General features: G+C 60.6%; 1 protein-coding gene across 1 annotated transcript in view; it reads right to left on the bottom strand.

Moving 5' to 3' along the window:
• The window catches only part of LOC116956757 (dynein axonemal heavy chain 2), a 464,532-nt gene that overhangs the window by 368,157 nt on the left and 82,599 nt on the right, over positions 1-13,776 (bottom strand). Inside the window, 3 exon segments of the mRNA XM_076057989.1 lie at positions 1,099-1,251; positions 2,801-2,959; positions 6,809-6,946. Coding sequence (XP_075914104.1) covers positions 1,099-1,251; positions 2,801-2,959; positions 6,809-6,946 — 450 coding nt within the window.

Below are 13,776 nucleotides of genomic sequence, written 5' to 3'. Positions count from 1 at the left end.
GGACCTGGTAGAAAATCCACGTGGACCACGGGGAGAGAGAGAGATGGAACCCACGACCTCCTGCCTACCAGGCGAGGTAGTTAACATCTCCTAGCCACCGTGATGATGATAGAGAGACACGCAGACTCCAAATCTACAGCAGGCTTTGCCAGGGTCGGGATCGAACCCGAGTTTTCCTGCCTACCAGGCGAGGTAGTTAACATCTCCTAGCCACTGTGATGATGATGGTGAGAGACACGCAGACTCCAAAGACACAGCAGGCTTCGCCAGGGTCAGGATCGAACCCACGACCTCCTGTACTCCAGGCGAGGTAGTCAACATCTCGGCTGGTATACACAGCGCTCTCCGAGTGGTGAAGAAAGTTCTTTATCTGGGCTGCAGCATGTTGGATCGACACTGCAGCAGCCAATAGGTCAATCCCCCTTTGTTAATTGCCTTTAATCTGGAGTGTGATCTCCCCATGCCTACCGGCTACACAGATAAACACTCACACCACTACCATCGCCACCACTCACACCACCACCATCACCACCACCACCGCCACCACCACTCACATCACCACCACCACCACTCACACCACCACCATCACCACCACCACTCACATCATCATCATCACCACCACTCACATCATCATCACCACTCACATCATCATCACCACCACTCACACCACCACCACCACCACCGCCACCGCCACCACCACTCACATCATCATCACCACCACTCACACCACCGCCACCGTCACCACCGCCACCACCACCATCACCACCACCATCATCACCATCACCACTCACATCATCATCACCACCACTCACATAATCACCACCACTCACACCACCACTCACACCACCACCACCACCACCACTCACATCACCACCACCACCACCCTCATCACCACCACCACCACTACTCACATCACCACCACCACCACTACTCACATCATCACCGCCACTTACCATCGCCACAACCATTGACATTGCCACTGGTCGACGTGCGTGTGTGTGCGTGCACACACATGCACACGCACGCACACGCACACAAGCACACACACACACGCACGCTCACGCACACACGCACACGCACGCGCGCACGCACGTGCACCTTGTTGGGGAAGGTGCCCTCGATCTCGCGCAGGAAGTTGTCCACCTTCTTGCGCCCCTCCTCGTCGACCGCGGCGCACAGAGACCACACGAGGCTGAAGAGGAACCACAGCTCCACCATGCGGCCCAGCCCCTCCGTGTCCGCCGGGTTCACCTACGGGGCGACGTGCGGTGCGACCAAGTGCGGGTGACGTGTGGGTCACGTGAGGGTCACGTGTGGGTCACGTGTGGGTCATGTGTGGGTGACGTGTGGGTGACGTTTGGGTGACGTGTGGGTGACGTGTGGGTGACGTGTGGGTGACGTGTGAGTGACGTGTGGGCGACGTGTTGGCGACGTTTGGGTGACGTTTGGGTGACGTGTGGGTCACGTGTGGGTGATGTGTGGGTGATGTGTGAGTGATGCGTGGGTGACGTGTGGGCGACGTGTGGGTGACGTGTGAGTGATGTGTGGGTGACGTTTGGGTGACGTGTGGGCGACGTGTTGGCGACGTTTGGGTGACGTTTGGGTGACGTTTGGGTGACGTGTGGGTGACGTGTGGGTGACGTGTGGGTGATGTTTGAGTGATGTGTGAGTGACGTGTGGGTGACGTTTGGGTGACGTGTGGGTGACGTGTGGGTGACGTGTGGGTGACGTGTGGGCGACGCTTGGGTGACGTGTGGGTGACGTGTGGGTGATGTGTGAGTGATGTGTGGGTGACGTGTGGGTGACGTGCGGGTGACGTGTGGGTGAGGTGTGGGTGACGTGTGGGTGACGTGTGGGTGACGTGTTGGCGACGTTCGGGTGACGTGTGGGTGACGTGCGGGTGACGTGTGGGTGAGGTGTGGGTGACGTGTGGGTGACGTGCGGGTGACGTGCGGGTCACGTGTGGGTGATGTGTGGGTGACGTGTGGGTGACGTTTGGGTCACGTGTGGGTGACGTGTGGGTGATGTGTGAGTGATGTGTGAGTGACGTGTGGGTGACGTGTGGGTGACGTGTTGGCGACGTTCGGGTGACGTGTGGGTGACGTTTGAGTGATGTGTGAGTGACGTGTGGGTGAGGTGTGGGTGACGTGTGGGCGACGCTTGGGTGGGTGACGTGTGGGTGACGTGTGGGTGACGTGTGGGTGACGTGTGAGTGACGTGTAGGTGATGTGTGGGTGACGTGTGGGTGACGTGTGGGTGACGTGCGGCCCACCGCATCACCCACCCCACGCCTCGCCCGGTCACCACTAGCGTCACTTGTGTCGCGAGCATTTTGTTGTTTTGTTTATCTGTTGTTGTTGTTGTTGTCGTAACTTGCACACACACACGGTAGTGTAGGGGAGCGACACTCACGGACAGGCACACGCACACACGGACACACATACGGACACACACACACAGAGACACACACACACACACGGGCACACACACACGGGCACACACACACGGGCACACACACACACGGGCACACACACACGGGCACACACACACACGCCCACGGGCACACACACACGGGCACACACACACACACGGGCACACGCACACACACACGCCCACTGGCACGCATACACACACACACGGGCACACACACACACACACGGGCACACACACACGCCCACTGGCACACACACACACACACGGGCATACGCACACACACGCCCACTGGCACACACACACACACACGGGCACACGCACACACACACGCGCCCACTGGCACGCACGGCCACGCACGGCCACGCACCCCGTTGTCGGGCGTGGCGAGGGCTCCGTAGAGCTTGCACAGCGAGGCGACGGCGCCGCACTCGGGCACGGGCACGGGCTGACGGCAGGAGGCGCCCACAAAGTCGAGCGTCAGCTGCACGTAGCGCTCCACAAGCGGCCGCAGGTGCTCGGCCTCCTCCTGTGCCGGCAGGGCCGGCCGTGGTGGGGGTGGACAGAGAGGGAGCGGACATCGTCAACATCGTCAACATCGTCAACATCGTCGTCGTCGTCGTCGTCGTCGTCACGGTGGGCTAGGGAGATGTTGACTACCTCGCCTGGTGCGCAGGAGGTCGTGGGTTCGATCCCGACCCTGACGACGCCTGCTGCTGCTGCTGTATATTTGGGGTCTGCTGCTGCTGCTGTATATTTGGAGTCTGCTGCTGCTGTACATTTGGAGTCTGCGTGTCTCTCTCCACGTGGCCGCCTGCATTTTGTCTCCGGGTCCCTCCGGTTTTCCCCTCCACGTCGAGATTCGACGCCACCAACGCGTCGCTCGGCTCGTTTGGCCGCTGCTCTGAATGTCCCCACGTGGTGACGGTGATCCCCCCCACTTGGGCGGATCATCGATCGCGGCCACCTCCTCCCTGGGCCCTAACCCGGAGAGGGAAATAGTTTTAGCTTAAGTGGGAGGTGGCGATGGGAGGGCGAGGAGGTGACACAGAGAGGACGTGCAGGAGGAGGTGGAGGAGGAGGTGGAGGAGGAGGTGGAGGAGGAGGACGAGGATGTGGAGGAGGTGGAGGATGTGGAGGAGGAGGTGGAATATGAAGAGGATGTGGAGGAGGTGGAAGGAAAATGTGGAGGAGGTGGAGGAGGTGGAGGATGTGGAGGAGGATGTGGAGGAGGAGGTGGAGGATGTGGAGGAGGATGTGGAGTAGGTGGAGGTGGTGGAGGATGTGGAGGAGGTGGAGGATGTGGAGTAGGTGGAGGAGGTGGAGGATGTGGAGTAGGTGGAGGTGGTGGAGGATGTGGAGGAGGTGGAGGATGTGGAGTAGGTGGAGGAGGTGGAGGATGTGGAGTAGGTGGAGGAGGATGTGAAGTAGGTGGAGGTGGAGGATGTGGAGTAGGTGGAGGAGGTGGGGGATGTGGAGGATGTGGAGGATGTGGAGGAAAATGTGCAGGAGGATGTGGAGTAGGTGGAGGTGGTGGAGGATGTGGAGGAGGATGTAGAGTAGGTGGAGGTGGTGGAGGATGTGGAGGAGTAGGTGGAGTAGGTGGAGGAGGTGGAGTAGATGGACGAGGATGTGGAGGATGTTGAGGAGGTCGAGGTGGAGGAGAAGGAGGTGGAGGATGTGGATGAGCGTGGGGAGGAGTGAGGTCGGGGGGGGGAGGCACGTGGAGGGAGAGGTGGTGCAGGGAGGAGGAGGCAGAAGAGGAGGGAGCAGAAGAAGGGAGACACGAGGAGGAGAAAGAGGAGGGAGAGGGGAGGAGGAGGGAGGAGGAAGGTAAACACGCGGTACAATGACAGCAGCAGTACATTTGGAGCGGATTATGAGATGACTGAATTTGCAGATCAGTTCCGCTCCAAATTACTGTCCGTGCCTGTCGGTGCGTGCGTGTCTGTGCGTGTCTGTGCGTGTCTGTGCGTGTCTGTGCGTGCGTGTGCGTGCGTGTGTGTGCGTGCACGGTCCCATCGGTGAGCTCCTCCGGCAGGCAAGGCTGCGTTGGCTGGGTCATGTAGCCCGCATGCCCAGCCACCGCATGCCGAAACAGCTTTTGTTCGGCCGGATCGAGGTGGCTAAGCGGGCGCGGCACGGGCTAGAGAAGAGATGGAGTGATGTGGTACAGGAGGACGTGGAGCTGAGTGGACTTGCCGATGACTGGTACCAGCGGTGTCAAGATCGGCCTCTGTGGAGGAGGCTCGTGAAGGACGCTACTGGGCAGTTGGAGGCAGTCGCCCTCCAACAACAACAGAGGGCGGAGGAGCGACGCTCACAACAACGAGCGGAGCGCCGGGTGGCTAAAGCACAGCAGGTTGGCACAGTAGGGGGCACAGGTGGTGCATCAGCCACAGTCATCTCAGTCAGTCGACCCGTGGCACCTGGGTCTGCCCCGTGACCTCCTGCCAGCGGGCGTTCGACACTTCACGTGGCCTCAAGGTGCACATGGCCTGGCACAAGCGTCGTGGTGACGTCACCGCCACTTAGTGGCGAATGGCGGTTGTTGTGTTGTTGTTGTGTCTGTGTGTGTCCGTGCGTGTGCGTGCGTGTCTGTGCGTGTGCGTCTCTGTGCGTGTCCGTGCCTGTGCGTGTCCGTGCCTTTGGCCGGAGGAGGTGGATGTGGAGGAGGAGGTGGATGTGGAGGAGGTGGAGGAGGATGTGGAGTAGGTGGAGGAGGTGGAGGAGGTGGAGGAGGTGGACGAGGATGTGGAGGAGGAGGTGGAGGAGGTGGAGGTGGATGTGGAGGAGGAGGTGGAGGAGGATGTGGAGTAGGTGGAGGAGGTGGAGGATGTGGAGGAGGATGTGAAGTAGGTGGAGGTGGTGGAGGATGTAGTGGAGTAGGTGGAGGAGGTGGACGAGGATGTGGAGGATGTTGAGGAGGTCGAGGTGGAGGAGAAGGAGGTGGAGGATGGGGAGGAGCGAGGTCGGGGGGGGGGGGGGGAGACACGTGGAGGGAGAGGTGGCGCAGGGAGGAGGAGGCAGAAGAGGAGGGAGCAGAAGAAGGGAGACACGAGGAGGAGAAAGAGGAGGGAGAGGGGAGGAGGAGGGAGGAGGAGAAAGAGGAGGGAGAGGGGAGGAGGAGGGAGAAGGAGAAAGAGGAGGGAGAGGGGAGGAGGAGGGAGGAGGAGAAAGAGGAGGGAGAGGGGAGGAGGAGGGAGAAGGAGAAAGAGGAGGGAGAGGGGAGGAGGAGGGAGGAGGAGAAAGAGGAGGGAGAGGGGAGGAGGAGGAGGAGGAGAAAGAGGAGGGAGAGGGGAGGAGGAGGGAGAAGGAGAAAGAGGAGGGAGAGGGGAGGAGGAGGGAGGAGGAGAAAGAGGAGGGAGAGGGGAGGAGGAGGGAGAAGGAGAAAGAGGAGGGAGAGGGGAGGAGGAGGGAGGAGGAGAAAGAGGAGGGAGAGGGGAGGAGGAGGAGGAGGAAGGTAAACACGTGGTACAATGACAGCAGCAGTACATTTCGAGCGGATTATGAGATGACTGAATTTGCAGATCAGTTCCGCTCCAAATTACTGTCCGTGCCTGTCAGTGCGTGCGTGTCTGTGCGTGTCTGTGCGTGTCTGTGTGTGTGCGTGCGTGTCTGTGCGTGTCTGTGCGTGTGCATGCGTGTCTGTGCGTGTCTGTGCGTGTCCGTGCGCGTGCGTGTCTGTGCGTGTCTGGGTCTGTGCGTGTGCGTTCGTGTCTGTGCGTGTCCGTGTGTGCGTGTCTGTGCGTGTCTGTGCGTGTGCGTTCGTGTCTGTGCGTGTCCGTGCGTGCGTGTCTGTGCGTGTCTGTGCGTGTCTGTGCCTGTCTGTGCGTGTGCGTGCGTGGCCGTGCGTGTCTGTGTGCGTGTCTGTGCGTGTGCATGCGTGTCTGTGCGTGTCTGTGCGTGTCTCTGCGTGTGCGTGCGTGTCTGTGTGTCTGTGCGTGTCTGTGTGTGTGCGTGCGTGTCTGTGCGTGTCTGTGCGTGTCTGTGTGTGTCTGTGCGTGTCCATGCATGCGTGTCTGTGCATGTCTGTGCATGTCTGTGCGCGTGCGTGCCTGTGCGTGTGCGTGCGTGTCTGTGCGTGTGCGTGTCTGTGCGTGTCTGTGTGTGTCTGTGCGTGTGCGTTCGTGTCTGTGCGTGTCCGTGCGCGTGCGTGTCTGTGCGTGTCTGTGTGTGTGTGCGTGCGTGTCCATGCATGCGTGTCTGTGCATGTCTGTGGATGTCTGTGCGCGTGCGTGTGCGTGTCTGTGCGTGTCTGTGTGTGTGTGCGTGCGTGTCTGTGTGTGTGTGCGTGCGTGTCCATGCATGCGTGTCTGTGCATGTCTGTGCGCGTGCGTGTCTGTGCGTGTGCGTGTCTGTGCGTGCGTGTGCGTGCCTTTGGCCGGCCCTGCAGCCAGGATTGGACGTGCGGGCGCCATCCCAGCTGGTGGTAGTCGCTGTAGACGACGCCGCAGCGAGACAGCGTGGCGGGAGACGCCGCCGCCAGGTCCGCCACCTCGAACAGCAGCGACACCTGGGGTCGGGGGGGAGTCACGGAGGGGAGTCACGGAGGGGGAGTCACGGAGAGGGAGTCACGGAGGGGAGTCACGGAGGGGAGTCACGGAGAGGAGTCACGGAGAGGAGTCACGGAGAGGAGTCACGGAGAGGGAGTCACGGAGGGGAGTCACGGAGGGGAGTCACGGAGAGGAGTGATGGAGAGGAGTGATGGAGAGGAGTCACGGAGGGGAGTCACGGAGGGGAGTCACGGAGGGGAGTCACGGAGGGGAGTCACGGAGGGGAGTCACGGAGAGGAGTGATGGAGAGGAGTCACGGAGAGGAGTCACGGAGAGGTGTGATGGAGAGGAGTCACGGAGAGGAGTCACGGAGAGGGAGTCACGGAGAGGGAGTCACGGAGGGGAGTCACGGAGGGGAGTCACGGAGGGGAGTCACGGAGGGGAGTCACGGAGGGGAGTCACGGAGGGGAGTGATGGAGGGGAGTCACGGGGGGGAGTCACGGGGGGGAGTCACGGAGGGGAGTCACGGAGGGGAGTCACGGAGGGGAGTCACGGAGAGGGAGTCACGGAGGGGAGTCACGGAGCGGAGTCACGGAGGGGAGTCACGGAGAGGGAGTCACGGAGGGGAGTCACGGAGCGGAGTCACGGAGGGGAGTCACGGAGAGGAGTCACGGAGGGGAGTCACGGAGGGGAGTCACGGAGGGGAGTCACGGAGGGGAGTCACGGAGGGGAGTCACGGAGGGGAGTCACGGAGGGGAGTGATGGAGAGGAGTCACGGAGGGGAGTCACGGAGAGGAGTCACGGAGGGGGAGTCACGGAGGGGGAGTCACGGAGGGGAGTCACGGAGGGGAGTCACGGAGGGGAGTCACGGAGAGGAGTGATGGAGAGGAGTCACGGAGGGGAGTCACGGAGGGGAGTCACGGGGGGGAGTCACGGAGAGGGAGTCACGGAGGGGAGTCACGGAGGGGAGTCACGGAGGGGAGTCACGGAGGGGGAGTCACGGAGAGAAGTCACGGAGGGGAGTCACGGAGGGGAGTGACGGAGGGGAGTCACGGAGAGGAGTCACGGAGAGGAGTCACGGAGGGGAGTCACGGAGAGGAGTCACGGAGAGGAGTCACGGAGGGGAGTGACGGAGAGGAGTCACGGAGGGGAGTCACGGAGAGGGAGTCACGGAGGGGAGTCACGGAGGGGAGTCACGGAGAGGGAGTCACGGAGAGGAGTCACGGAGGGGAGTCACGGAGAGGGAGTCACGGAGAGAAGTCACGGAGGGGAGTCACGGAGGGGAGTGATGGAGAGGAGTCACGGAGGGGAGTCACGGAGGGGAGTCACGGAGGGGAGTCACGGAGGGGAGTCACGGAGGGGAGTCACGGAGGGGAGTCACGGAGGGGAGTCACGGAGAGGAGTGATGGAGAGGAGTCACGGAGGGGAATCGCGGAGGGGAGTCACGGAGGGGAGTCACGGAGGGGAGTCACGGAGGGGAGTCACGGAGGGGAGTCACGGAGGGGAGTCACGGAGAGGAGTGATGGAGAGGAGTCACAGAGAGGAGTCACGGAGGGGAGTCACGGAGGGGAGTCACGGTGAGGAGTCACGGAGGGGAGTCACGGAGGGGAGTCACGGAGGGGAGTCACGGAGGGGAGTCACGGAGAGGAGTCACGGAGGGGAGTCACGGAGGGGAGTCACGGAGAGGAGTCACGGAGGGGAGTCACGGAGAGGAGTCACGGAGGGGAGTCACGGAGGGGAGTCACGGAGAGGAGTCACGGAGAGGAGTCACGGAGGGGAGTCACGGAGAGGAGTCACGGAGGGGAGTCACGGAGGGGAGTCACGGAGAGGAGTGATGGAGAGGAGTCACGGAGGGGAATCGCGGAGGGGAGTCACGGAGGGGAGTCACGGAGGGGAGTCACGGAGGGGAGTCACGGAGGGGAGTCACGGAGGGGAGTCACGGAGAGGAGTGATGGAGAGGAGTCACAGAGAGGAGTCACGGAGGGGAGTCACGGAGGGGAGTCACGGTGAGGAGTCACGGAGGGGAGTCACGGAGGGGAGTCACGGAGGGGAGTCACGGAGGGGAGTCACGGAGAGGAGTCACGGAGGGGAGTCACGGAGGGGAGTCACGGAGAGGAGTCACGGAGGGGAGTCACGGAGAGGAGTCACGGAGCGGAGTCACGGAGGGGAGTCACGGAGAGGAGTGATGGAGAGGAGTCACGGAGGGGAGTCACGGAGAGGAGTCACGGAGGGGAGTCACGGAGAGGAGTCACGGAGAGGAGTCACGGAGAGGAGTCACGGAGAGGAGTCACGGAGGGGAGTCACGGAGAGGAGTCACGGAGGGGAGTCACGGAGAGGAGTCACGGAGAGGAGTCACGGAGAGGAGTCACGGAGAGGAGTCACGGAGAGGAGTCACGGAGGGGAGTCACGGAGGGGAGTCACGGAGGGGAGTCACGGAGAGGAGTCACGGAGGGGAGTCACGGAGGGGAGTGACGGAGGGGAGTCACGGAGAGGAGTCACGGAGGGGAGTCACGGAGAGGGAGTCACGGAGAGGGAGTCACGGAGGGGAGTCACGGAGGGGAGTCACGGAGGGGAGTCACGGAGAGGAGTCACGGAGGGGAGTCACGGAGAGGAGTCACGGAGGGGAGTCACGGAGGGGAGTCACGGAGAGGAGTGATGGAGAGGAGTCACGGAGGGGAGTCACGGAGGGGAGTCACGGAGAGGGAGTCACGGAGAGGGAGTCACGGAGAGGAGTCACGGAGGGGAGTCACGGAGAGGAGTCACGGAGGGGAGTCACGGAGGGGAGTCACGGAGAGGAGTCACGGAGGGGAGTCACGGTGAGGAGTCACGGAGGGGAGTCACGGAGGGGAGTCACGGAGAGGAGTCACGGAGGGGAGTCACGGAGAGGGAGTCACGGAGAGGAGTCACGGAGGGGAGTCACGGAAGGGAGTCACGGAGGGGGAGTCACGGAGGGGAGTCACGGAGGGGAGTCACGGAGGGGAGTCACGGGGAGGAGTGATGGAGAGGAGTCACGGAGAGGAGTCACGGAGGGGAGTCACGGAGGGGAGTCACGGAGGGGAGTCACGGAGAGGAGTGATGGAGGGGAGTCACGGAGGGGAGTCACGGAGGGGAGTCACGGAGAGGAGTCACGGAGAGGAGTCACGGAGAGGAGTCACGGAGGGGAGTCACGGAGGGGAGTCACGGAGAGGAGTGATGGAGGGGAGTCACGGAGGGGAGTCACGGAGAGGAGTCACGGAGAGGAGTGATGGAGGGGAGTCACGGAGGGGAGTCACGGAGAGGAGTCACGGAGGGGAGTCACGGAGGGGAGTCACGGAGAGGAGTCACGGAGGGGAGTGATGGAGAGGAGTCACGGAGGGGAGTCACGGAGGGGAGGTCACGGAGGGGAGTCACGGAGGGGAGTCACGGAGAAGAGTCACGGAGGGGAGTCACGGAGGGGAGTCACGGAGGGGGAGTCACGGAGGGGAGTCACAGAGAGAAGTCACGGAGGGGAGTCACGGAGGGGAGTCACGGAGGGGAGTCACGGAGGGGAGTCACGGAGAGGAGTCACGGAGGGGAGTCACGGAGGGGAGTCACGGAGGGGAGTCACGGAGGGGAGTCACGGAGGGATGACATTCCAAAGGGATTTCATTACGAAGGGATGACATCACGAAGGGATGACATCATGAAGGGAAGACATCACGAAGGGATGACATCACGAAGAGATGACATCACGAAGAGATGACATCACGAAGCAATGACATCACGAAGAGATGACATCATGAAGGGAAGACATCACGAAGGGATAACATCACGAAGAAATGACATCACGAAGAGATGACATCACGAAGCGATGACATCACGAAGAGATGACATCATGAAGGGATTTCATTATGAAGCGATGACATCACGAAGAGATGACATCACAAAGAGATGACATCACGAAGAAATGACATCATGAAGGAATTTCATTACGAAGAAATGACATCACGAAGAGATGACATCATGAAGGGATGACATCACGAAGAGAGGACATCACGAAGGGATGACATCATGAAGGGATGACATCACGAAGGGATGACATCACGAAGAGATTACATCATGAAGAGATGACATCACGAAGGGATGACATCACAAAGGGATGACATCACGAAGCGATGACATCACGAAGCGATGACATCACGAAGCGATGACATCACAAAGAGATTACATCACGAGGGGATGACATCACGGAGAGATATTGCGAAGGGAAATTGGATATCCGCACCTCCAAATCCCTTACCCCCGTACGTCCGTTGAGCACAGTTGGCTAGGTACGGTAAGAAAGAAGTCCAACACACACACACAAGGCACGCCCATTCTAAATGTGAGGAAAAACCGAGCACCTGGAGAAATTTCCACGCAACCACGGGCAGAGAGAGAGAGACGCAGACTCAGCCACGACCTCCTGTGTACCAGGCGAGGTAGTCAACATCTCCTAGCCACCGTGATGATGATGATGAGAGAGAGACACGCAGACTCAGCAGGCGTCGTCAGGGTCGAGATGGAACCCACGACCTCCTGTGTACCAGGCGAGGTAGTCAACATCTCCTAGCCACCGTGGTGATGATGAGAGAGAGACACGCAGACTCAGCAGGCGTCGTCAGGGTCGAGATCGAACCCTCGACCTCCTGTGTACCAGGCGAGGTAGTTAACATCTAGCCACCGTGATGATGATGATGAGAGAGAGAGACACGCAGACTCAGCAGGCGTCGTCAGGGTCGAGATCGAACCCGCGACCTCCTGTACACCACGCGAGGTAGTCAACATCTCCTAGCCACCGTGATGATGATGATGAGAGAGAGAAAAACACGCACATCCCAAATATACAACAGGCATGGTCGGAAACGAACCCACGACCTCCTGTACACCAGGCGAGGTAGTCAACATCTCATAGCCACCGTGATGATGATGAATGTCAAAGACGCGGTGGTGCTACTCGCTAACAGCCCTTACCCCAAAGGTCAGATCAGAATAACAACAGTTGTCTCTGCTGCTGGAGGAATCCGAAGAGCCATCAAGCTCTTTGTTTTACAGATGACCAGCAGTAGATAATATTCATTTGTACCACCAGAATCCGATGATCCGTAAAGCTCTTTTACACAGATGCCCAGCATCAGAATCAGAACAAATATCCATACCGCTGGAATCCGATGATCCGTAAAGCTCTTTAACTCAGATGCCCAGTTGGGGTGGACGAGTTGGGGTGGGCGAGTTGGGGTGGTCGTGTTGGGGTGAGTGTGTGAGTGAGTGAGTGTGAGTGAGCGTGTTAGTGAGTGAGTGTGAGTGAGCGTGTTAGTGAGTGAGTGTGTGAGTGAGTGAGCGTGTAAGTGTGTGTGTGAGTGAGCGTGTGAGTGTGTGAGTGAGCGTGTTAGTGAGGAGTGTGTGAGTGTGTGAGTGAGTGAGCGTGTGAGTGTGTGTGTGAGTGAGTGTGTGAGTGTGTGTGTGATTGAGTGTGTGAGTGAGCGTGTTAGTGAGTGAGTGTGTGAGTGAGTGAGCGTGTGAGTGTGTGTGTGAGTGAGCGTGTGAGTGTGTGTGTGATTGAGTGTGTGAGTGAGTGTGTAAGTGTGTGAGTGAGCGTGAGAGTGTGTGAGCGTGTGTGTGAGTGAGTGTGTGAGCGTGTGTGTGCGTGTGTGTGTGTGAGTGTGTGCGAGTGTGTGAGTAAGCGTGTGAGTGTGTGAGTGAGCGTGTGAGTGTGTGAGTGAGCGTGTGTGAGTGTGTGAGTGAGCGTGAGTGTGTGTGTGAGTGAGTGTGTGAGTGTGAGCGAACAGCACTTGCCCCCAACAGTCTGTCAAGTCTATACGGGGGATCATTGTCTTTGGGATTGTGTGCACCAGCGGTGTCAAGATCGGCCTCTGTGGAGGAGGAGGCTCGTGAAGGACGCTGCTACTGGGCAGCTGGAGGCAGTCGCCCTCCAACAACAACGGAGGGCGGAGGAGCGACGCTCACAACAACGAGCGGAGCGCCGGGCGGATAAAACGCAAGCGAGGTGGCACAGTATGGAGGGTTACAGGTGGTGGTGAATCTGCCAGTCGTCATCTCAGTCGGTCAACCCGATGGCACCTGACAGTGCCTGTCCACGTGACCTCGTGCACCTAGCCTGGCACAGTATGGAGGGTTACAGGTGGTGGTGAATCTGCCAGCCGTCATCTCAGTCGGTCAACCCGATGGCACGTGCCAGTGCCTGTCCACGTGACCTCGTGCACCTAGCCTGGCACTCCCACAGGGTGGCACTGTCCCGCCTTTGTGGCGTCAATGATCACAGCGATGGCGATGGAGAGAGGTGGGGGGGGGAGGGGGGCTTGGGGCTTGCGTGTGGCCGGGATGAGGATGCGTGGAGCTGGAACGATCGACAAGAGGCACCCACCCACCCCCCCCACCCACCACCCCCCCACCCCCCCCCCACCACCCCCCCACCATGGCTCATTCGGTCATTCATCCCCAGCCACTTTAATTCTTCGGGAAATGTCACTGGACTGGCAGGGGAGGAGGGGTGGGGTGGGGTTAGGTGGGGTGGGGTGAGTGGGGTGAGTGGGGTGAGTGGGGTGAGTGGGGTGGGGTGAGTGGGGTGAGTGGGGTGAGTGGGGTGGGGTGAGTGGGGTGAGTGGGGTGAGTGGGTCTGCTCTCTCATCCCCGCGTCTCTTCACATCTCCGCCTGCCACTCACCCCACCCCACTCACCCCATCCCACCCACCCCACAACACTCACCCTACCCACCCCACTCACCCCGCTCACCCCACCCCACCCACCCCACTCACCCCACCCTACCCACCCCACTCACCCCGCTCACCCCACCCCACCCACCCCTCTCCACTCACCCCACCCCACCCACCCA

Source organism: Petromyzon marinus (assembly GCF_048934315.1).
Source record: "Petromyzon marinus isolate PM22_M1 ecotype Great Lakes invasive population chromosome 67 unlocalized genomic scaffold, UKy_Petmar_22M1.pri1.0 chr67_unloc.3, whole genome shotgun sequence".
Taxonomy (NCBI): Eukaryota; Metazoa; Chordata; class Hyperoartia; order Petromyzontiformes; family Petromyzontidae; genus Petromyzon; species Petromyzon marinus.
This window is presented reverse-complemented; position numbering and strand designations above follow the sequence as displayed.